This window comes from Manis pentadactyla, chromosome 10 (assembly GCF_030020395.1).
Source record: "Manis pentadactyla isolate mManPen7 chromosome 10, mManPen7.hap1, whole genome shotgun sequence".
NCBI lineage: Eukaryota > Metazoa > Chordata > Mammalia > Pholidota > Manidae > Manis > Manis pentadactyla.
Genome location: NC_080028.1, coordinates 11,328,113 through 11,355,071, shown reverse-complemented (window position 1 = coordinate 11,355,071; position 26,959 = coordinate 11,328,113). Strand labels below are relative to the sequence as shown.

Sequence of the window (26,959 nt, the reverse complement as noted above, 5' to 3'; positions counted from 1 at the left end):
TTAGTTGCAATATGGCATACAACACCCTATCAGTGGATTTTTCATACTCTGTTATATTAAAATTAATTGGTCTGTCTTGCATTTTGAATGGATTTTTACCTACCATGATTATATAACATTGTGCAACATTCATTTATAAAATACTGATTCACAAAGCTATAAAGATCTTCTAACTATTGACATATTTCATTATATAATACTAAAAAAATCACTTTTACTAATAGCATGATCAATCTCATCAGAAAGGCCTTTAAATACTGGGGCTTATGAGCCCACTGGTCAGACAAGTTTTCCAAAATTCTGATTTTGCTTGAAAGCTCAAATTTTATCATTGCAACAAATACTGTCATTATTTCCCTTGAAATGACAAGCTCACTTCATTCATTCATAATAAAATGTCTGCCAAATACCCAAGTCTGAATAACCATAGTCTGTCGTGTTGTTTTTTCAAGTAAAAACGGTATTCTATGAAACAAGCGGCTAGTTCAGCTGGCAACTCAAACAATCACAGAAGTGTTTTTCCTTGAGATAACCATCACAACTCAGTATATGACAACTGTCTTATATGTATTACCCATTACATCACAAAGACTATTTAAAAGATGCATAATTAGCGTAGTGATTTAATAGTAATAATTTGTACTATTTCATCAAGGACATTCTTAAGTGAAAGTGGAATTTTTTTCCTTTCTTTAACTTCAAGTGTGTGGTGGCGAAGGATATAATGACTACAAGCACAATTTGGTGCCACTGCCTTGATTCGTGCTAGGGTGTTAGTAGTTCTATACATCAATACTTATAAAACATCACTGAAAATGTCGACACAGAAAAAGCAAATAACATCTTAGTGTTATAATGAAATTAGTTTTGACCTTAAAGACCCTATAAAAGCATCCTGGGCTCCTTGAGGGGTCCATGGACCACACTTAAGAATCACTGTACTAGACTACAATAGAATTTTTAAAAGAAAAACTCAAGTACCTCTTAGAAAGGTTAAGAATTTTATTTCATGAAACTTGTTGTAGTCCCATATATATACAGACATATATTTAACTATATATTAGGTTGTCACATAAGATGGATCTCTTATCATGGGTCACAGTCAAAAAAGCTTGCAAAACACTCCTCTAGCCCATACCAACTATTCCCTTCTAAAACTATGATAGAATTTACTGAGCACTTGAGTTTATTCTGCCACAGACTGACTTCTAAATGTATTATGTATATGCCTACACCTATTGCCAAATACATCATAAGCTCTCCAACTACACTGTATACATCTTCATATATTCCCCCAATGATACTTAGATATATCACAGGTTCTCAAAAACATTTTTCTACTTGAATTTCCTCATTAGCTTTAAGGGGCCTGTGAAGCAATTTGTCTGGGGCATAATAAGTCCACAAATACTTTCTAGTTTTGACATGTCACAAATAATTCTACACGTAGTGAGTTACAAAAGGGAAAGTATAGTTACTGGTATCACATTGACCTGAGGTATTTCCCTGACACTTATTAGCTCCATAATCATACAGTGTTACTTCATCTCTGAGCCTCAAATCTTCATCTTCTAAATTAGAACACCACCTACCTCCCAGGGTGGTTAAAAGAATTAAATGATATAATGCTTGCAAAGTGAAATGTACAGTAACTGTTCCTTAATAGGATACCACTGCTAAAGAACAATAAGTGATAGTAAGAAAATGATACCTTATTATGTAACAATTCACCACCTACAAAACATAGGCAGATCATTCAACATTCACTCATGATAAAAACTCTCAACAAAATGGGTATAGAGGGTATGTATCTCAACATAATAAAGGCCATATACTACAAACCGACAGTTAACATAACACTCAGTAGCAAAAAGCTGAAAGCTTTTCCTCTAAGATCAGGAACAAGACAAGGATGTCCACTCTCACCACTCTTATTCAACATAGTACTGACGGTCCTAGTGATGGTAAGCAGACAAGACACAGAGATAAAAGGCATTCAAATTGGTAAGGAGAAGTGAAACTCTATTTGCAGATGACATGATATTACACATAGAAAACCTTAAGAGAGTCTACCAAAAAACTATTAGAACTAACAACTGAATTCAGCAAAGTTACAGGATACAAAATACACAGAAATCTGTTGCGTTCCTATAAATTAACAAAGAACCAGCAGAAAGAGAAATCAGGAAAACAATTCCATTTACAATTGCATCAAAAAGAATAAAATACCTAGGAATAAACCTAACTAAGGACATGAAAGACCTACACTCTGAAAACTGTAAGATACTCATAAAAGAAATTAAAAGACACAATTAAATGGAAACTCATCCCATGCTCATGGATAGGAAGAATTAATATTATCAAAATGGCCATCCTGCCAATGCAATCCCTATCAAAACACCAACAGCATTTTTCAATGAACTAGAACAAACAGTTCTAAAATTCATATGGAACCACAAAAGACCCCAAACAGCCAAAGCAATCCTGAGAAAAAAAGAATAAAACAGGGGGTATTACGTTATCTGATGTCAAACTATACTATGAAGGTACAATAATCAAAACAGTATGGTACTGGCTGAAGAACAGACCCACAGACCAACAGAATAGCAAGCCCAGATATAAACCCACACACATACGGTCAATTAATATACAATAAAGGAGCCACAAATATACAGTGAGGAAAAGACAGCCTCTTCAATAACTGGTGTTAGGAAAACTGGATAGCTACATGCAAGAGAATGGAGCTGCCTTACTGTCTAACTCCATACACAAAAGTAAACTTGAAATGGATCAAAGACTGGAATGTAAGACATGAAACCATAAAACTCTTAAAGATAATATAGGCAAAAATCTCCTGCACATAAGCATAAGCAATTTTTTCCTGGACACATCTCCTCAGGCAAAGGAAATAAAATAAAAAATGAACAACTAGTACTACATCAAACTTTAAACCTTCTGTACAGCAAAGGACACCATCAGAACAATAAAAAATGCAACCTACAACATGGGAGGATATATTCGTAAACAATTATCTGATAAGGGATTAACATCCAAAATATATAAAGAACTCATATGCTTTAACACCCAAAAAACCAAACAGCCCAACAGAAAAGGCAGAGGACCTGAACAGATATTTCTTCAAAGAAAACATACAGATGGCTAACAGGTGCATGAAAAGATCCTCCACATCACTAATCATCAGGGAAATGCAAATCAAAACCATGAGACAGCACCTTACACCAGTCAGAATGGCCACCATCCAAAACACAAGAAATATCAAGTGTTGGCAAGGATGTGGAGGAAAAAGAACCCTCCTACACTGTTGGTGGGAATGTAAATTGGTAAAACCGCTGTGGAAAGCTGTATGGAGGTTCCTCAAAAAACTAAATTAGAAATACTATTCAACCCAGTAATTCCACCTCTAGGAATTACCCGAAGGAAACAAAATCCCTGATTTGAAAAGATATATATACACCCCAATGTTTATCACTGCATTATTTACAATAGCCAAGATATGGAAGCAGCCTAAGTGTCCGTCAACAGATGAATGGAAAAAGAAGATGTGGTACATATACACAATGAAATATTATTCAGCCACTGAAAAAAAAAAGAAATCCTGTCATTTGCAACAACATGGATGGACATAGAGGGTATTATGCTCAGTGAAATAAGCCAGGTGGAAAAAGACAAATAGCTAATGATTTCCCTTACTCATGGAATATAAAAACAAAGCAAAACAGAATGAATATAATAGCAGCAGACTTACAGACACTGAGAAGTGACTAGTGGTTTCTATAGGGGAGGTGTTAGGGTGTGTGGGTAGGGAGGATGAGGGAGATAAAGGAGCAAAAAAATTCTCAGTCATAATATAAGTCGGTCACAGGATTGGTGCAACATGGAGAATACAGCCAATGATTCTGAAACATCTTTCTGTGTTGACAGATAGTAAATGCATCAGAGAGGGTAAGGATTTAACAAAGTGGGTAATTGTTGAACCACTGTGCTATATGTTTGAAACCAGTATAAGATTATATATCAATGATACTTCAATAAAAAATGCAAAAGTAAAAAAAAAAAAAAAAGAACACAGGCAGGTCTGACAGTATCATCGATTTTTGAGAGGACCACAGATACCATCTAACTGTAATTGAACTCCTTTGCCTGCACCCTCCTCTGCTTGCACCACACTCATACACAGAGACATACACTCAGACAGACATACACACTCATACAGATAAGAAAACCAAGATAGTTCAAGGTTTTAAATGTCTTCCTCCTGGTTACAGAGCCAGTGAGGGGCAGAACTTGGTGTCAAATACATTCTCCTATTCATAACAATCCTGCTAAATACTTAACATTATTCCTTTTTGATTGATAAGGGAAACTCTTACTGAGGTTCACACTTACTGAGGTGAAGTGACATGTCCAAGGTCCCTTAGGCAGTAAATAAAAAGAATGGAACCCCAGCCTTCTAATTACAAGTCTGGGGTTCTTCCAACTATAATGCTGAAAGCTATCTAAGAATATGAATTTATTTTGTGCAGTCATTGATAATTATTTGCATTTGGATCTGGATGGAATAACAGACATGGTCATGTGAGTACTTTATTATGGCTAAACATGCCAACTGATAACCACCAACAAATTAGTTTGAGTTGTATTTCATTCAAACAGGTGTTTTACTGAAGACTTCACAAGCTTTGGCATTTAAAAAAAAGATACCTCTTAATTAGTCTCAGAGTATTAAGGAAATATATCCCAAAAGGATAATTTTGCAATGTTCAAAAAAACCCTCTGAGATAAGCTAACATGTTGAATATCATAGTCTTAATTTAAATTAACACTCTCACCAAAAAGGTCAATATAGACAAAACAAATTTTACTTTAACTGGTGTGTATTAGCTATTTCAATTTAGCTTTTGTAACAGTCTCATCACTTGCAGTGCTATTCAGCATGATGTCAAAACCAGCTCTGTTGCTTATTAGCAGGGTGACTTAGAGCAAGTTACTCAACCCTTCTGATGTGTAAAATACATGATTACGCCTATGCTTTACAGGGATGTTAAGATTAGGCATAATATATACAAAGTGTCCAGGAGTATACCTACACTACAGAGGAAAGCTATTATTATGACAATTTTTATTACATGCTTTGAGTTCACAATCCTGCCTTATCTCTTAGTTACCTAGGATTTGTGCAACTGAGTGAAAAATGAACCTTTCTATTTCCTACTCCTGCTCTTGCTTTCAAAGCCCTACTGGCTACAGTTGTCAATCCTCTGACCTAAACTCTCTGCCATCTACTTCTGGTGTCCCCAGAGCAAGTCCTTGAAACTCTTCTTAATGTATTAATTTCCTGGTCAGAAAAAAGATAATACTCATTACTTACCAATTCAATGATCTCCCAATAATTGCCATGTTAACAATTGCCTTAAATTAATCTAAAAGACTTCAAATGAAACCATCTGAATTTATAGTTCCTTTTTTAAATGCCAATTTTTTTTAAAACACAAACTTAGTTGTTTTTAACATAAGGTCAACTATTAAGAATTAAGAGAAGAGCTGCCTCTATCAGATCATACCATGACTGCTCCACCAGCCCACTATTCAACTCCTACAGTTCCTCTTCTTCCTGCCCTCTTGAATAATAGGCCCCATTAAGTAAAAGGCACCTTGTAGAAAAAGGCAGCAAAGAAAACCATACACATGCTTTTCCATTGCTCAAGACAGCTAGGAGAGGGCAAGAGGCAAGGAACCTACACAGACAGGATAGGATGGCATTGGGTCTCCACTGGTGGCCCTTTCTGAGGGGACAGACCTACTGCACAAATCATTGTTGAAAGGTTGAAGGGGAAGGGAGGTTGAAGGCCCTAACATATGCAGGCACTGCAATGGGCTAGATACTTCATATACATTATTTCATGGTCTAGTATTACTTCCATTACCAGTGAGAAGACAGAGACTCAAAGGTTAAATGACTAGACCAAGGCCAAACAGCAAGTGGGAGAGCCACAGCCACAATTATTGCTTTCTCCTATAAGATACACAGTGACTGAATCCAGAAAAGCATTTAGCCCCAGGCCCAGCAATAGAGAAGGTTAAGCGCATGCTCATCTATACACTGGTTTTTTAGTCTGACGGTTTCTCCTTCCAATAGTGGGAATGATTGAGAAATAATTCATTTTTAACCTGTAGTTATCAGTCAATTACTCCCATGGGTAGAAGAAAAGTGCTGTTTCTTAAATATTAATGTGATACAGGTCACACTGTAGGTTATCTTGTTAAAAATGCAGATTCTGATTCATTGAGTTTGGGGTGGCACCAGAGATTCTGTGTTTCTAACAAGCTTCCAGAAGATGATGAAGTGTTTGGGCCATATTCAAAATAGATTACATTCAGTGACTCCGAACCTGGCTGCTCATCAGAATAATCTGGGAATCATTTAAAAACTATAGATTCCTGCCTCCCCCTCCCTCTCCTGGACATTCAGTGATATCTGGGACCTTCTACCTCATTATTCTGTAATTCAAAGAAATGAGTAATTATTAATGACAATAACCAAAGTAAGCACTGATTGACAACACAGCAAATATCTAAGTGCTTTACATATTGGCTGACTTATGCCTCACCACCACACTATAAAGTTGGTACCTACATCATTATTATTCCCATTTTATACATGAGGAAACCAATGTATTAATACATGAGGAAACCAAGGGATCGTTACATGACCAAGGTCAGTCAGTGAGCAGGTAACAGGAGTTACAGGGGTTCAAGACTTAAGCCAATATTATTCCAAAGAGTCTATGCTCTCAGACACACACATAACGCTGCTTCCCACATTACCCAATCGTAATGTCACTGACTTTAACAGACACGCTTGAATAAATAAATCCAAATGGGTCATCTCAGAAGATGTCGCCTTGGAAAGGCTATGCTCTTATTCCTCAGATGCTGCCATCATTTAAAACATTGCCACTGGTCAACTAATTGAAGAGCTCATGATATGAAAATGAAAATGCCTTCAGAACCTAAACCTATGGCTTTAAATACCTTAACTGAGATAAAATTCATTTTTTGAAGCCAAAAATTAGAAAAAGCCAATTCAAAGAAACCTAGTATCTGATCAAGCTAAGTATGTTTTTATAATAAAAAATTTAGTGTTAGGTATTCAAAATGTTTTCCTCATCACTCATCTCTGAAGCTGATTCACAAATGAGAGTTCTTTTCTGTTTTGCGCAATGTCTTATCACCAATGCCACAGTGGCATTTTGAAGGGCAGCACTCATTTAGATGCACAGATTCTATTTAAGAAAAAAATTCACCTCAGTCATTCCAGAAGAAACACATTTGCCCTTCACTATCCATACAAACACACATGCCTATGTTCAGAATGACTGTCTTGAAGCATGCAGTTTTCCTTTCTACTGCAAAAGCAACTGCTTTGATTTTCTTCCAGATTTTTTTAATAAAAAATGTGTTTTATTTATACACATCCATCCCACAGAAAAGTAAATATGATAATCAGGCATTAATGAAGCATTTAACTGCATGCAGTAATCATAAAAGGCATCATACAAAGGCTACTATATATATCCAAAATCTGTGCACAAATACCCTCACATACAGGGATAAAGGCACAACAAATACTACAGGGAATTAACTATAAAAAGATATTCTATTTCTACATCTAGATAGCTCCTTTGTTAAAGAAAAATGTCCTTTTTTAACAAAGAAAATATTCTGCAAATTCAGAATGATTTACAGATTTTTAAAAAGCAGGCATTAATGCAAATCAGCACAATTCCACACAACCAACCTCTCTGCTTGAACTGGACTCCCCACACCTTATTGAAGCCACAATTCCCCTGCACAAACTCCCACTCCACCACCCCCCATGCACACCCAACTCCCCACCAACCTCACAGGGGTTCCTGGGCTGGTCCATGGAATCTGATGACATCACTCTCTCTTCCTTCCTGGAATTCTAAACCCTGCTGCTCTCCCCTTGCACACAGCTACCATCTCCATGGCAACCTCACCTCCTTCTGCTTCCCTATTGGCTTCATAGAGCAGGATACACAAAAAGGTTTTCCGTTTTCCCCACCACCACCCGCCCCAAAAAAATGATGCTTTCAACAGGAACCTGAGCTAAATTTAGCTACTTGGGATTCAGATCCTATGACTAAGAAAGCACAGAGAAATGTCCTCCCTACGTTCCACCCTCCTCTCAACCCCACCTCAAAGTGACTGCTCCACCTCCTACTCTCTGGCCCCCAACCCAGGAGCAAATGGCAGCATGTGCTGGGCATTAAAACAGCTGGACTGTCCCACATATACAATTGGCACACAGAAAATTCTCACACCCACCTCTCCTCCCAAGAAGAGAGGGAAAAAAAGAGAACAAAAATCAAAGTATGTGCCCGACAAAATCAGTTGGGACATTTTTCATGTACCAAGCATCAGTCTTCTGCTGTTCCTCCCATCCCAAGCCAAGAGCTGGGAACACCATGCCTAAAGGCAAAAGCCTCTAACCTCCTAGGAGACCGGATTCTCTTGCTGTTTGTTTGATATTTATTTCTCACACCAGCAGAAGCATGCTAAAGCCTAGAACCACAGATCCTGGGTCTAATTTTCCATTCCAGGAACCAACCTGCTATGTAAATTGGAGCAAGTTCTCACATCCTTCATCTAAAAGCAACTCCCACACAGGGATGTTATAGGAATTACTGACAAAATTAATGTAAAGTAGTTTAAGTCCCTGGGCCAAATAGACCAAATAGAGAGTAAGCCGAAATTGTTAGTGATGAAATTCCTGTGGATAATAACAAATTAATAATCCCCAGGGAAGGAAAATGAATTGCCAAAAAACTAGCCTTTCATAAACATAGGTATACCACAAAATATGCATAATTTATTGAACCATACACAGTCCTCAAAAGGTGTCTACTTTTAGTAAAATCCAGCTATATGCACCTTATATACCAGCCAATTTTTGACTAGCACTCAATCTTTGCCTAGCAATTGCTCTACTTTTTCTTTGCTTAGTCCTCTAACTTTAATTTTGAAATTGCTACTCATTCACTCTAATGATGACTGACTAGGGTGATTTAATTTTTCCATCTTAGCTGCCCACTTCCCACTCTAGGGAAGTAATTTTTTCTCAGAGCCATATTTGCTAGCTGAACACTGAATCAACCCAATGGCCATGTCTTATATGACTCTAAAGGACAAAGTATCAATTGTAACCAAGTAGGAAAGACTCCAAGCAGGTCACAGCCTTGTAGTATGAAAGGGAGTGGATTAAAATAAGGCACACCCAGAAAAATTGTATTTTCAGTTTGCAGGGCAGAGACTCAGCTCCAGGGCACCAACTCCACAGCAAAAAAAAAAACAGATACAATAGGAAAATGATTCAGTATAATAGAAGTAGTTTATTACCCTACAGAATTTAAACAATTTGGAACATTTAGCAAAGTCAAAGGATCCACTAGTTAACACAGGCATCCAAAATAAGCTTCACAACTGCTGTGGAAAACAGCAAAGGATGCAGTATTTGCTAATACAACTGAAATGCACATTCTGAGGGAAAGTGAAGGTGAAAGAACTCAGTTTGATTGGCCCATCTCTGCAATATCTGCTTTCTCATCTCTCCCATTGTGGGTCCCTAACAAGTCACTCCTTGTATGAAACCTTTCCTGTGTACACCACTGGTCAGTTGGCTCCACAGGCCAACTATGATGAGCACTCTTCTAAGAGACATTCTTAGCACTCTTACAAACAAACAGAAGGTCAGTCAACTTATTCTACAATGGGAAGGCTGAAGCACAGTTTGCAAGATTGCCCATCAAATCAATTACTGAGCTTGAGTTATGTTAGTTATGATTATGAAATCTATCAACAATGGCCTGGATTAAGTGGACTGATGCAAATAAAGCTCTATTTATCCACTCCTTTCACTGAAGCAAACATTAAGTGCACTTACTTGCACTTACTATGTGCTAGGGGTTTTATGTGGGTAGTCATTGATTCTCAAAAATAAAACCAAAAAAAATGCAAATTGCATATATTCTTACCTTACTTTACAAACAGAGACTAACAAGAGTTCCAGAGATGTCAATGTGACCAAGTTTACATAACTCAGAATTTCATTTTTTAAAAAGCCAAGATTCTAACCCAGATATTTTTGGCTCCAAAGCCTGTGCTTTTTCTATTTGACCTCCCATTTAAAAACAGTCAATGTTAGAAAGAAACATTTAGAAATCATTTTGTATCTGTTTTCTTATGTCATCAATAAAATATAGATTGGTTGGCATCAAGGTCAAAGTCATACTTTTTACATATTACTAACAGTATTAAACCCTAAGCAGTCACTCAATACTTATTAACTTATTATTCTAAACCTATTATTCTAAACTTCTGGACAAATGGCAATGATTCTACTCATATCTTTTTAATTTAAATTGGCTAGAGAAATTACATATTGAAGTGAAATGCTTCAGATAACATACTCTGGAATTTAACTTATAATATTTGAGATGGCCAAAATGATCAGTTATAATGCCTATACTGGCCCGGTCATAATGTCCTAATGCCTGCAGCCTCATCTGCTGGTTTTAATCTAGAAACCCTCATGCAGTCAGGATCTACACATCAGATTTGTGATTTCCAAATTCTGCCTACAGAACCAGAGCATTACAAAGTATTTCTCCAGGGATCCCACTAAAATTAAATCAGATGATTAGAGGACCATGCCAAAGAGGCCAAGGTCATGTGCCTGATACTCATGTGAAACTGTTTACATCACTCTCTCCTGCTGCCACAATGTGCACCCTGTTGTAAATAAATATACACCCCTGGTTTTACTGAGAAATTAACACCAATTATCACTTCTTCTGGGAGACATTTAAAACATGTATCTACTGCTGTCAAATAATTTAACTGGCTTTCATTCTTTAGAAAGTAGCTATTGTCTTACAGAAAATATGCCCAATCGTTCATTCTTTCAATATTTACTGAACACCTAACACAGATGATTGATTGTCTCAAAAGGCAAGCACTGGAGGACAAACACAATTCCATCTCTAATACAGCAGAGGTGTATATAAGTACAGTTAGAGTACACACGAAGGATTGAATAGCTGACTGCAAGGTGTCATGGAGAATGAGCTCCAGGAGTTCACTTAGGTAAATGAGGCAGGTAAGAGCTTTCCAAGGAAAGAGAATGAAGATTTATAGAAGTAAAGTCCAAAGACAACATAGCAAACTTAAGAGAACTTTTAAGTACTTTACTAAGGCCAGGCTGAGAATTGTGAGATACAACCAGTTGAGAGAGCAAGACAACATTTTTCAGATTTTTTATCTCATCTAGGTTAGGTTTTACTAAAATGTCTTACTTTGGGTGAGATTTCCATAGAGCAAGGAATTTAAAATTTTTAATACAAGATGGAGAGCTCTCTTTAATGTTTCCCTGATAAGACTAAAGGTTAATAAAAAGCTTCTGCACAGCAAAAGAAACCATCAACAAAATAAAGAGGCAAATTTACAGAATGGGAGAAAATATTTGCAAATCATGTATCTAATAAGGGGTTAATATCCAAAATATAAAAGGAACTCATACAACTAAATAGCAAAACAACAATCCAATTATAAAATGGGCAGAGGATCTAAAGACATTCTTCCAAAAAAGATATACAGAGAGACACAGATATATGAAAAGGTTCTCAACATCACTAATCATCAGGGAAATGCAAATCAAAGGTACAATGAGGTATCACCTATATCTGTTTGAGTGGCTATTATCAAAAAGATAAGAAATAACAAGTGTCAGTAAGGATGCAGAGAAATGGGAAGCCTCATACACTGTTGGTGGGAATCTAAATATTCACAGCCAATAAGGAAGACAGTATGGAGGTTTTTCAAAAAGTTAAGACAAAACTACCATATGATCCAGCAACTTCACTTCTGGGTATTTATCCAAAGGAAATGAAAAGACTATTATCAAAAAGATTTCTGCACCCCCATGTTCTCTGCAGTATTATTTACAATACCCAAGACACAGAAACAACCTAAGTATCCACTGATGGATGAATGGATAGAGAAAATGTGGTATACATACTCACACACATGATGGAATACTATTCAGCCATAAAAAGAAATAAATGCTGCCATTTGCAACAACAGTTGGAACTTGAGGGCATTAGGCCAAGCAAAGTCAGTTAGACAGAGAAAAGACAAATACCCTATGATCCCACTTACATGTGGAATCTAAAAAAGAAGAACTCATAGATACTAGTTCAAGTAAAGATTATCATGAAGATATTCTCATGTCTTCTTCTAGAAACTTTAAGTAGCATACAAAAATATATATTTTTTAAATTCCCAGGCTTTTCATATATGTGTACATAAAATGCACAAGTGAAGTTCTTCCATCAAATAGATCAACCAACTCTAACAATCTGTGAATTAAGCAAGATCACACTAACTTAAATTTATTGAGCACCTTTTATGTGCCCAGGACTTTGTTAGGTGCTACAAGAGATAAAAGTGGTATGTAAGACCCCTGACCTAAGTGAATATTAATCTTAGCTGATAACATGACACTTAAATACTAGTTGTGAGGATTTTGACATCAGAGCTCAAAACTAATAAATAACCATCCACTATCCTTAGCTCTCCAAGCACATTTCTATTTCAATAAGAAACAGCAGGACAATGGCATTTTATCACTGCTACTGCTGCTTCAATATACACATCTAAAAATCACATCACTTAGCAATTTTAATACAAGCACACTCAAGATCTTAATAAGGTAACAGCTACAAATTCAGTATTTGATAGTTCAACAACCTAAAATAGCTAAATCTTGAAATTATGCAATTTTTCCCAGAATAAAAAAAAAAATCTCATTCTAACTAGAGAAGAGTGGGACAGAGAAAGGAAAAAATATATATGTATACACATATACACCCACCTTTGTTCTAGTGACCATACCTTTTGTTCCTAAATGTTTTCCAATTTTCTTGCCCATACTTATCCTTTTCTTCCTGGTCTTGGGGAAAAAGCCTACCATCAAAAAAATTTATAACAGCCAAGCTTAAGAAAGGCTTTCATGAGTTAGGGATCAAAAAGGATACATAATCCCTTTATGAAAGATAAATTTAGGAAGGGTAAATTCTGGGATGAGGAGTTGAAGGGGTTAATGGACAGACTACTCTTAAACCAATTTAGATGAGTAGAAAGTTTTAAACCAACTAGAGTCATTGAGTTTTCTTTATTCTCCTATTTTGTGACAAGCCTTAAAATAGAATTGTGCTACTCTCCTAAACATGTAGAACAGAAGGGAAAAGAACAAGTCTGCTAATTTTAGAGGTCAAGGTGGACCAGATGCTTCATAGCCTTGGCTGCTAGGCATAAGCACATTTTCTGAAATAATGCAATAATTCATTAGCAGAGCTTAAGGGATGACCTCAAGGCTAAAGTAGTTTATTAACTTGCTTACAAGAAGAAGAGGAAAGAAGCCTATAAGATTGAAACTCTTTTATCCAGAAAATTTTCAAAGTCAGTACTCAGACCCAAAATAATAGGCTAATGCTTGACCAAGTAAGAAGTTCAACAGGAACCATAATTTCCAGTTTTTATGATATGTACACCTAATGTGGTCCCAGAGTCCAGGCACCACATATAAAGTGTGAAAAACATAGTCCCTGTCTGTGTTAAGTTTAGTCAAATTGGAGAGAAAGACATTATATCAAGCAAAGAGCAAATATTTAGTTACAAATCACAATAAATGTTAACAAAAATAAGGGTAAATGCACTTTATGTTAAAGAGGGCATCCTTAGGAAGATGACATTGAAGCCAAAGGGAAAACAATGAAAGGAGTCTTTCTTTCTAAGGATTCCAACCAAAGATGTCTGGATGATTTACCCCTATCAACCCCAATTCATTTCTTCCAAGGTCTACTAGGTCTCCACCCCCAGTGTACCCACCCCTACATTCTGAATGTTGTCCTGGTTCAAGCAGTTAGCACACCTGCTGGACAGGGAAATGCAACTGTGTGCCTCACACAGCACAGTAACACAGGCAGCAGAGAGCGGCTAAGGTGAAGTAGAGGTCTCAAAAACGCCTCATATGATCACCCTCCACACTGCCTTAGAAGATGAGGAAAAGCATCCATCTGCCTCTAAGTCAGAACTTCTGCTTTCCTGCCATTTCAAAAGTAGCTTTTGTACAACCGCATGTGAATCTACAATTAACCCTATAAATATTTCAATTAAAAAAAGCAGCTTTTGGAGTTTCAAAGCCTCTCTATAAACAGTAACTAAATGGTTCACCTTTCCTCTAATATCAGCTTTTTATATATCAGAGGCATAAAGTTAGCAAGCCTAAAATAGGAAGAAGATGACAATAAAAGTTTAGATGACCTTCAAAAAAAAACATTTTAATCACTACATTCCCCTTTGAAAAGAATTTCTGAGAAGAGCTTAGGACTTACACATATAACTCAAGAGTGTGAGAGAACATATGCCAGCTCTGAATCCAGAAATATAATGGGTTGAACCTGTCTCTCTGACATGTACTAGCTGTGCGACATTGGGCAAGTACAGTTTTCTCATCTGCAAATGAAGGTAAGGCCACTTCGTGTTAAATGAGATAATATGAGTCTGACTCGGCAAATAATAGCCACTCAACAAGCAAACACACCTTAGCTGCCTTCTCTTCTTCGTATATAAAGGGGGATTTCAAAAAATAAAGGTGAGAAAGAAGATCCCACAGGTAAATTGAGAATGTAAGTACAAGCAGGTGATGGTTAAAAATATTAGGTAATTAATTCTCCATTCAGCATCAATGCTATACTGATATGCTAAGACTCACTCACAACACTGATCATGTGACCCATCTTAAGAAATTGCAATTTCAAAAACTGTGACCCGTTACTCCCACTAATATCAAAATATCCCAGAAGCTCAAGTATTTCCATTTCCAAACTATATCTCCTGGACAACTTCACTACCTAAAAAGGGCACAGAATTTTTTCATCAGACAATATATTCTTCATTTGACTCAAGAAAAAATGTGATCATCGTACTTAACAAGAGGACAAAAGGAAATGTTAACAGTATGGTCAGTTAGGAAAACCAATGTTGCTGAGAACTTTATGTCTACACAGTATTTTTACATGTTCTATCCTAATAAATTCACATGTATTCAACAACATGAATACAGTAGTCAATTGGATCAGAATGGAATTGCAAATACCCAAATGAAATCCTGGGACTGCAGTTTCTGCCATCATCAGCCGGATACAGAAAACTAAGATTCAAACACGAAGCACACACCCTCAGTCTAACAGGCACCTGAACCAAAATAGAAAACCAAGTTTATGCATGAAATACATCTCTGGCAGAATATGGAAGGCCCATAAGAACAATTCATAGCCCCTGAAGCTTAGCATCTGCACAAAGTACTCTTTGAACCTGTGCTGAGTGCCTGAGATACACTGCAGCAGTGGAGAAGCTGGCCAGACTCAAGTCCACATCAGAGTGCAGAGGGTATGCTGCCTTTGCAACGACACTACTTGGGATCTGAGCGCAAAACACCTTACTATCGCCATCAGGTTTAAAGTTACTGTCAAACTTGCCCTTTTGTACACAGCCAGAAAGGGCCAGTGATACTTTATAATGTAAATAAACCATTCCCATGCAATATTCTGCAGCTTTTGGAAAGGGCGCCTGGATTGTAAAAATTAAAATTAAAAGTGGCTTGTTTTTCCAAGTCTGTTTCACATTCTCATGTTCCCAATACCCACTTCCAGCGAGCATCTTCCAGGTCCAGGAAAAATAGCCTTTCAGCATCTGCCTTTAATTTTAATTTGGCCATTCCACCTTCCTCCCTCTTCCCCCTCCTCACTCCTTCCCCTCCTCCTCCTCCTTCCTCCCAGCTCCCATCCCACAAGGAATTGGGGGAGGGGGGGGAGTGTGTGTGTGTGTGTTTTAATGTAACCAAATGGAGAAGAGATTAGAGACGAAATGAGACTAGATAGAACAGGGAGAAAGGGCAGTTCACAGAATGTAGCACAAAGAGAAGTGAGAGGGCTGCTCCTACACTCTTGCAGTAGAGCTGTTTCTCATTAGGTGAGCCCAACTGCAGAGCAGCACAGGAAACGAGCAGGGGGCCTCTAGGTCTACCCCCTCCCAAACACACTGAAAACCTTTGTGCTGTAGCAGGCCCATCTGGAATCAGTTAGGACCAGGCTCCTAGCAGGCCTTCCTTTAAGGGAAAAAAATAAAAAAAAACTCTAATGAAACTACTAAACTGAGCTTTCCCGCCTCAACTTTCTCATCCCTTCCCCCATATCACCCTTCAGAACACATTTCTCCATCTCCCCTTCTGGGGTCACCACAAACAAAAGAGTCATTTAAGAACATAAAGCATTCAGAGTGCTAGCATCCTCCCCAAGCCCAGGAACCCCCAGAAAATTACAGCATTTGTGCAATTAAATCCCTTTTTACACAATTCTGGGATTTTTTTAATGTTATTTTTAGAAATTCAAAGTGGCCTACTTTTTCATTTAGGCATTTAAATGCAGCATATCCTTTATGAAACTTTTTTCATTTTGTTCTGTCTTCTAAATCACGCAAAAAATAGGAAAAGGGGAACTTGGGGATAGTTCTAGTATTCAAAAGGGATAACACTTTTCCACTCACATTCCTAAGTTAAACTGCCAGTATTTGTTTCAGCAGGAAATTGATATTTACTGATGCTTTCTGTAAAAAAAATATGACTTATCCAGTAGTGCAGTAAATGCCTAAAACTAAGATACAGGAGACCTGGAGAACAGTCTTGACGGCCATTAATTAGCCATGTGGCCAGAAATAAACTATTTAATTTTTCTCAGTCTGTACTTTTTCACTGGAAAACATGGGGTTAAAGCAGATTCTCTAAGATTATTTACAGAACATTATGCCTTCAAATTCCACACACCTAGCAAAAATAAGAGTCCAAGTAGCCTCCAGCTTCACCTAGGAATCATCACCTTAAGGCAATTTCCTTATTGTGCCCAAACACTATACAGAAGAGGAGTTAGATGTAAGCCACGTTCCCCTTCTTCATATGGCTTAGCGATATGATAACCAAGGCAGGGGGTAAACTTTAAAAACAAGCACCAGGCTTGTCATCTGGACCCAGCACCTTGATCAGAGAAGTACAGCATGAAGACCTAAAGAATTAAATTCACAAATAGGCTGCTGAAATATAACTCTGTCCTTTGTGCTTAGTTTAGAAGCTTCTTATTTATTTAACTGATCTCCACAAATATTTACTGAATCTACCAAGAAGATCAGATTCTCTGGGGGACACAAAAAAGAATCAGAAAATACCCTATCATCAGTAGATTTATAAGCTACAGGAGATACAGAGACATTCAAATGTAACTTTAGTTCAAGACTTGATAACAATGAGGTAATTATCAAGTATTGAGAGATATCTCTGAAGGCTGCCTCGTTCTCTTACCTATTTCCTTTAACATAAACTGGAAAGTCATTTCACCATCAAATTTAAAGGCTGGCATTATAAACTGCCTAAACTTATCACCAGGTTCAATAGATGTTAAATAAGTAGTTTATATCTGTGGAGAGAGGGGCACACCTACATAAACCATTCCCCAACCCACAACTGTCACCAGCGCAAGAGTGCTGAACACCATCTCCACAGTCATCCTATGGCCATCAGAGCAATTCTTGTCTCTAGGCTGACTTCTAGGGATTAAGAACCAGTTAAGCAAGTAAAATGTTTGCAATTAAAACTATCACTTGTCCCCAGCCTTGCCCTCAGCCACAACCAGAATGTCAAGAATTTCTGCAGACTCCATGTAAGGCAGTTGGCAAGAAGGGCATACCACCCAACATCTGCCTTATCTCAGATGATGGTTTCCCTTACATCTAAAATTGGTCAAACAAGTTTAGTTCTTAGAGGGCCTGTTTTGCCATTTCACATCTAGAACTAGAGAGAAAAGCAATCCTATAAAACTGAGACCTCTTTCCTTAATCTCATATCCTAGGTAACTGGAAGGTGAGTGGGCTGTTTTCCTGGGCCACTGAATAGGGTATCCCATTCTGGGTAAAAGCTCCCTAAGAACACAGTCCCTACAGTGAGTTAAAGCACCCTCTCTCTAAATTGGCAAGATTGAAAATGCATCCAGAGGCCTCAGAATCTATATGAGCTCCAGAAACAGCAGGGTCACATTTCCTCCTGGAACATGGAAAGTTGAACTGTAGGGGGTGCATCCCAGGGACCTGGCCCTCCGGCTAAACATTAATACATTTCAAATTAGGTACAGAGAATTTAGCAGCTTGGCTGACTCCCAAACCATCTCTAAACAAAACTGGACTGGTCAGGATTTTTCATGGCAAACAGCAGTAGAGGAGGCCAATCAAAACTCTTGGCCCTGCCAAAAAAATGCAGTTGTTTCCCTTAAAGGGGAAAACACATTAAGGTGTGTATTCATGTGTATGTAATTGTGAGGAGAGAAAAGGTTTTAGATTTTCTGAATCTCTGCCTTCAGGTAACTTTATTTCTATAAATTCCTTTTCCTATATTTGTTCTCCTCTCTAACAATACCAGCATTGCCATGGAGTGTAATAAAAAGCAGGTTAGGACTTGAACCAATCACTACCTATGACCAAAGAAGGGCCAATATCCTCCTCACCTTAGGAGAGAACTGGGATTTACCCTTGCTGCTACCACTTGAGGGCAAAGTTTGGAGACTTCTCCCAAAGATTCTTCCCCTAGATCCTCACTTTCCCTACTGCCTCTTTCCCTTTCTCTGACCCAGTCTCCCCAGCCATTCAGAACTCAAGAGTCAGCTGAAATGCTAGAGTAAACTGCATACTTGCATTTGAGATGCAAGTATCTCAAAAGCAGAAAGACAGCATGGTACAGTTCAGGACATCTCAAATTAACTCTAGCAACCTTTTTCTTGTTAAATTTCCTATCCATAATGGAATAGTACTTTTGTAAAATGCAATAAATTGAACTACTAGATAAAATGAATTTTTTAAAAAAAGACATACAAAATACAAGCTCAAGTTTTTTATTAGATTCAACACTCATAAACTTTTGCTATAAAAGTTTCTAAGTGCTTCAATTTCTGTACCTATCTTGTAGTGAATTGATAATAAACAGTGGACTAATATCATTCTACATATGGTACTATGATTAGCACTGGTATATTGAAAAGAAAACAAACTTTGACACCACACCACACAGTCCCAGGGATGAATCCCAGCTCAATCACTTGCTAGTTATAAGAATTTGGACATATCATTAATTTTTTGAATCACAATTTCTGCATTTATAAGACAGGGATGTTTTATAAATCACCAAATACTTGGCAGGGTTATGAAAGGAATAGGAAAATGTAATGGCAAGGAGCCTAGCACAGTGCCTGAATTAGATAGGAAATACAATACAATAACTATTATTATAAGATTTTTCCACATATTTCCTTTTACCATTCTCTTTTAATCCAAAAGCAATTCTGATCCAAAACCTTGGGAGTTATTATTTTCATAGCTAATTATAACTAGCAAAAACCAGATCGATGCTCTTATTGTCTTTAGTATCTTTTACCTTTTGTTGTCAGGAAAAATTACTGTTGTTCTAAAAATGCATTACCATTTGATTTCTTGTGTTTTCTGTTTAACCCAAAATATATTCCAATTTGGTTTACAGTCAAGCTCTGATGAATTCAACCACCAATTCTGCTTTCACTCCAGTTTTGTTGTTTTACTAAAATTGTCTAGATATAAGAATATTTATAAATATTTATAAATTATGTAAAGGATATAACAAAACTATATGTCACCCTAGCTCAGCATTCTGTTTTTCCTCTCTTTCTCACATGCTTCTGAGGCCCTTCTTCACACTGTTCTTAAAGATCATCATTCAAGTCCCCACTTGGCCGCTCCATGACCATGTAATCTTCAGTCAATCACATCCCCTCGCTAAGTCTTTCTCCCACCTACCAAAAGAAACTCCGTTTGATGTCCTAGGTTCAACATTTTCAACACACACCCTATTAAATCCCCCTGGCTCCTCTCATGGTCCTTACCCTTCCATCTTAAACAGTTCAAAGCCTCAATATAAGACATGAAACCATAAAATTCTTAGAAGAAAACATAGGCAAAATTTTATTCAATATAAACATGAGCAATTTTTCCTGAATACATCTCCTCAGGCAAGGGAAACAAAATAAAAAATGAACAAGTGGAACTACATCAAACTTTTAAGCTTCTGTACAGCAAAGGACACCATCAGCAGAACAAAAAAGGCAAACTACTACAGTATAGAAGAAAATATTCATAAATGATTTATCCAGTAAGGGTTAACATCCACGATATGTAAGGAACTCATATGCCTCAACACCAAAAAAACACAAATAACCCAATTAAAAAATGGGCTGAGAACCTGAACAGACATTTCTCCAAAGAAGACATACAGATGGCCAACAGGAACATGAAAAGATGCTCCACATCACTAATCATCAGGGAAATGCAAATCAAAACCACAATGAGATATTACCTCACACCAGTTAGAATAGCCATTATACAAAAGACAAGAAGTAACAAGTGCTGGCAAGGATGTGAAGAAAAGGGAACCCTCCTACACTGTTGGTGGGAATGTCAAGTGGTACACCCACTGTGGAAAGCAGTATGGAGGCTCCTCAAGAAACTAAAAATAGAAATACCATCCAACTCAGTAACTCTACTTCTAGGAATTTACTGGAAGAAAACAAAATCCCTGATTCGAAAGATATATGCATCCCTTTATTCTCTGCCACATTATTTACAACAGCCAAGATAAGGAAACAACCTAAGAATCCTTCAATAGATGAATGAATACAGAAGATGTGATACATATACACAATGGAATATTACTCAGCCATAAAAAAGAAAGAAATCCTGCCATTTGCAACAAAATGGATGGACCTAGAGGGTATTACGCTAAGTGAAATAAGCCAGATGGAGAAAGACAAATACTATATGATTTCACTTATTTGTGGAATATAAAAACAAAACAAAACAAAAAGAGCAAAAGAGCAACAGATTCATAGACACTGAGAAGTGACTGATGGTTACCATGGAGGAGGGGTTGGGGTGGGTGGGTGGGGAGGTTGAGAGGGATAAAAGGAAACAAAAATTTTAAATCATAACATAAGTTGGTCATGGGGATGGTAGTATAGCATGGAGAATAGAGCCAACGATTTTGTAACATTTTCCTATGTTGACTGATAGTAACTACACTACTGGGTGAGGATTTAATAATATGGGTAACTGTTGAACCACTGTGTTGTATACTTGAAACAAATATAAGATTGTCTATCAACTATACTTCAATTTTAAAAAAAGCCACAAAGAGATACCACTACATACCAGTTGGGATGACTCAGTTTTTTTTCTAAAAACCGACAATGCCAGATGGTAGAAAGGATGTGAAGCAACTGGAACTCTCGTACGTTCATTGCAAATGGGAATACAAAAATGGTAAGCCACTTTGGAAAATGGTTTGTCAATATCTTATAAAGTTAAACACAAAGTTAAGATATGACCCAGCAATCCCACCCCTAAGTATTAACCCAAGAGAAATGAAGACATATGTCCACACAAAAAACCTATACACAAATATTTATTGTTGCCTTATTCAAAACTGTCAAAAGATGGAAAAAGTCCAAGTGTCTATCAACTGGTAAATGGAAAAATAAATTGTGGTACATGCATAAGTAAATAACTACCAACAATAAAAAAGAACAAATTACTAATACATAAAAGAGCATGGACGAATCTCAAAAGAATACAAAGTGAAGGAAGCCAGTCTCAAAAACTACATAAATGACATTTTTGAAAAGGCAAAACCACAGGAACTGAACAGATCAGTGATTGCCAGTAGCTGGAGATGGGAAGAAAGAACAACTAGAAAAGGAACCAAGGGAACTTTTTGTGGTATGGAAGTATTCTATATCTTGATTATAGTAGTCATAACATGACTGAATTACATTTGTCAAAATTCACAGAAATGTATACCTTAACAGGATGAACTTTACTGCATGCAAATTATACTTCAATCAACAAACAAAAAATATATAATCTCCCTTAAAAAATAATAGCCCTCCATTATGATTAGCACCCATACTGTAGGTGGATCACAGAGAAGGCAGTATGCACAGAGAAGACAAGTAGTGACTCTATAGCATCTAACTACACTGATGGACAGTGACTATAATTGGGTGTGGGGGAGACTTGATAATATTGGTGAAGGTTGTAACCACAATGTTAATGTGAAACCTTCATCAGATTGTGTATCAATGATATCTTAATAAAAAAACAATAATAATAGCCTTCTTCCTCTGCGGTCATAGAGGAACTAGGGCAACGGCTAAGTTGAAGTGGGGAGTTGAGAAATTATAAAGAAGTACAGGTGAACAAGCCCAGAAACCAAAGACACAGAGTGGCTGGGGGATCTGAGGTACCATGAGGAAGGCTGGGGAACTGTGGGAGGCAGGGGGACCAGAGGGCCCTGTGACTGAGGATTCCAAGCCATGAGGAATGGAGTACCAAGGAGGAGGAGACAGCCACTGTATTAGAGAAATTGATTATGCTGATAAGTAAATACACTGAGGATAAGAGGAGCCAAGTTTCTCCCTACTTGACAATGTATTTACAAAAATGGCAAGAGGTTTGGATTTAAGATAGAGTTATCAGTATGAACTCTAGTTTTATAATACAGAATACATTATACACACACACACACACACATTTTCTAGAGCCTGGAGGTAATGACACCCCTGTGGTAAGGTGCATTTTCATTTCTAATTACTATCCTCCATTTAAAAGAACCAGGGCTAACAAAGTAAAACAGAAGGAACAAAACAGCAGCAGACTCACAGACAGACTCCAAGAAGGGACTAGTGGTTACCAAAGGGAAGGGGTGAGGAGGATGGCTGCGGAGTGAGGGAGAAGGGGATTAAGGAGCATTATAATTAGCACACATAATGTAGATAGGTCATGGGGAAGGCATTATAGCTCGGAGAAAACAAATAATGACTCTATGGCATCTTACTACGCTGATGGACAGTGACTGCATTGGGGTGGGAGAGGACTTGATAATATGTGTGAATGTTGTAACCACAAAGTTCCTCATGTGAAACCTTCATAAGATTGTGTATCAATGATACCTTTATATATACCCTTATATATATAATATATATAAAGGAAGAAAGGAAAAGAAAAAAGAACAAGGGTTCCTTGGAAATGGATGATTCCAGAGCTAGAACAGAAAAAGAAGATAAGCTTAGAAAATCTTCTCGTGCCAGAAAATCAAGAAATGTCCCACAAATTGTGAGGACAGACCAACAGAACAAAGAAGATAGCACAAAGCTGGTCCCACTGGCCAAACTGGGGAAAGCTTGAAGATCAGAATAATTACAGAAATGGATTACAACCAACTGAATAAAACAAGAATCCATGAGTCCATACTGACAGAAATAAATGGGGAGGGAAAACTGTTCATTACAGTAGAATGGCAACTAATAAAAATAGCCAGATGACAGAAATAGAGAATCACCATTTCACAATACTCAAGAGGTGGGTTCAGGAAGGTGTGTCCATGGATGCTAAGGCCATGAGGGAGTGGTCTAGTAAGTGCACAGGATAGTGGTACAGTATCTTTCCACAACATAATAATCAATTACAAAAGGCAAAGTGGTGAATTTAATGTGGAGAAATTTGGCAAACACCAGGTTAACATAACTGGGAGTGGGAAAGGTAGATAACATTTGCCTCCAGATCCAATGCACTTAGAAGAGTACAGACATCCCTGCAACAGTCGTGACAAACATGATATGACTGTCATCATGAAGAACAGACAAATCCAAACCTAAACACTTCAAAAAGATCAAGTTCAATAAAGGGCAAAGACTGAGGAACTGTTCCAGACTCAAAGAGTCTGAAGAGACATGCAATTAATGTAATACATATTCCTAGAGAGGATCCTGGACCAAATCAGAAAGAGAAACAGGGACAGCTGGCAAAAAGTGAACAGGGTCTATGGGCGGATGGAGATGTTGTGCCAATACTGATCTCCATTTGGAGAGCTGTGTACTGGTTACACAGCTAAGTCCCATTTGGTGGAACACACGCTGGTTGTTTAGGGGTGAAGAGAAGTCGTTTCTGCAGCTTGCTCTCAAAAAAGTTCAGAAAAGTAATGAAAGAATATGCATATCTACACACGTATATGCATGCACACACACACACACACACACACACACAGTGGACAATGAAGCAAATGCAATAAGATTAACAACTGGGGAATCTGAGTGAAGGGAATATAGGAATTTTTTAGAGCTTTTCTTTTGTTTGGGGTTTTTGTTTTGTTTAAGTTGTTCTGGCAACTTTTCTCTGTAAAATTATTACAAAATAAATTATTGGGGGAAAAATAATAGCCATCTGCTAACAGGTATTGTGCAGGGCACAGTATCTTTTATCTTCACAACAAAAGTTGATCCTAAGCTCAGAAAGATTAAAACCTAGTCCAAAGTCATCCAGCTAACAAGTGCTGGACCCATCCTAACCAAGGTCTGTCAAACTCTGAAACCTTCCATCTTCTACTGCACGTCATTCAACGAACAAGTAACAGCTGGTCACTGAGGGACATCACAACATCTGTGCTGATCACTTAGGATGTAAAAATACTCAGACCATACCCTGCCCTCAAGGAAGAGACAGACAGACTTATAAAGTAGTAAAGGGTTATAGGTGTCATATTCGGCTTTTGCAGGGAATGTTGGCCCTCACCTTACCACAGATTTGGTATGACCCCTTCAAGGGTAGAAATTAACTTTTGAGATATACAAGACAAAAGACCAACAGCCACAAGGGAACTTGCTTAGGTCATTTAAGTGACAGGTTAGGTTCCATACCCACACACAACTCCTCCAAGGTTTGAACAGCCCTAAAGGAAAAAAAAAGGGGATGGAGATACATGAATACAGTTGATCCTTGAAAAACATGGGGGTTAGGAATATCAATTCCCTCCACAGTTGAAATCTAATTATAACTTTGGACTCCCCAAAACTTAACTACTCATAGCCTACTGTCGACCAGAAGCCTTATAATAACAGTCCAGTAACACGTAATATGTATATGTATTGTATACTATATTCCTACAAGAAGCAAACTAGAAAAAAGAATTTTTTCAAATTGTTGCAAATCTCCAAAAAAAATTTTCCAATATGGTTATTGAAAAAAATCTACATATAATTGGACCCACACAGTTCGAGCCCATGTTGTTCAAGAGTCAACTGTGTATTTGAGGAATCTAACACTGTCATCCTCAGAGGTTTTCTTTGTTTTGTTTAAAGAGGTATTCTCTAAAAAGTAGTAGTTGTGGTAGGATTAAAACAGTGTGCCCCAATCACTAAATTGGATTACTGCCAAAAGTCATACCCTTGTTTTCTCCTCAGAGCAAAAATACAACTCTTATGTGTATGAAAGACAGCAGTAAGTCTGAATCTCTACCAAGCACCTAAGATCAGGTTTACTAGTCTCCCTGCTTCTAAGACTTTGAAAGCCAAATTTACCCCCAGAGGAAGTGGGTTTTACCATCAATTATGTGCAAATTAAGTGGTTTCTTCTGGTTATAAATCAAACAGGGACAGAAGGCTTGCTATGCCATTTGGTGTTATCCTGAGTTTTGCAAGTAACTTGGTTCAGACTGTACATCATTTAAGTGAAGGGAAGGAGGAAGGCACAGGCCATATACTGATAACACAACAGTACACATGACAGTCACTGCCCTCAGAAAACTTCCAGCTTAGCAAGAAAGACAGAGAAATAGAGCGCTACAGAACAGCTACAAAGGACATCTTCCATGTCAGAGTAGGAATGGGAGAAGATTTCCTTTAACAGGGAACACCACTTAGCTGAGATCGAACAAGAAAGCATTAACCTAAATTTACCACATTTGTGTGTTTATGTGTGCTTTAACAGGTGGAGAATTTTCTGAGAAGGCAGGTAAAAAACAACACAAGAAAAAAATGTACAAAGGTAAAGAGGAAAGAAAAAGTGATTCCATTATCATCTTAATACTCTACAAATACCAACAAAGAAGACTGAAAGTCTTTCAGCAGTGGAATAATAAACATTTCATCACTACAACAATTCTATGGTAGTTATAATTAGCTACAGTTTACTAATGAAAAAAGTTTCAGACAAGTTAAGTCAATAGGACAAGGGCACACAATAAATAAAAGGTAGATCACCTGTAAAACCACCCTCTTTCTGTTTCCAATCCCCTTGGAGTTTTGCCGAGAACATGACTAGTTCCTTAGCTTCACAGACAAATCACCTTTTCTCTGGATATTTAACCCTTGGTAATTAACACTTTCAAAATCCAGTCACCAATGTTAATCTTAGCTCCATTTACATATCAATCTCTCACTAAAATCTAGTATACTCATTTTTATGTTTTCATCAATGTGGATTTCAGTACCAAAAAAAAAAACAGGGCATTTTTCCCTTATGCTGCAGAGGTCCCAAAAGCTTAAGGCAGCAGCAAGAAGACAGCCCACACAGAATTCATTGTATACCCTGTAATGCACAACACATCAGCATCAGTTTTATCTGGCAGCAGGAAGAGATATAAATCAGGACCCCACAATTATCCCTGCAGAGAGGCAGACCAAAGGGAATGCAGGCATAACAGCTACAATAATGGTATCACAAATAGCCATCCGTACTTATAGCCAGTTATGCCAAGAGCTTTTAAACACCCACATCCCTAATGCCTCCCTCTGCCCCCATGCAGGTGGGCCAATTCCTTTCCATTCTTTTCCAACCCACGTAATTCCAGAGGAATAGATAATATGCTACCAGGAGTGGGGAGCAAAGAAAGCTACTATACTTC

General features: G+C 37.5%; 1 protein-coding gene across 24 annotated transcripts in view; it reads right to left on the bottom strand.

Moving 5' to 3' along the window:
* RBFOX2 (RNA binding fox-1 homolog 2) overlaps positions 1-26,959 on the bottom strand; it is a 292,632-nt gene that overhangs the window by 216,690 nt on the left and 48,983 nt on the right. The window contains exon 1 of one of the 24 annotated variants that reach the window (XM_057486412.1): positions 7,922-8,042. The exons of the other annotated variants lie outside the window; for them this stretch is intronic. Coding sequence (XP_057342395.1) covers positions 7,922-7,963 — 42 coding nt within the window. The 5' untranslated portion in view covers positions 7,964-8,042. Of the gene's footprint in view, positions 1-7,921; positions 8,043-26,959 lie in introns of those variants that run through there. 24 annotated transcript variants of the gene reach the window in all.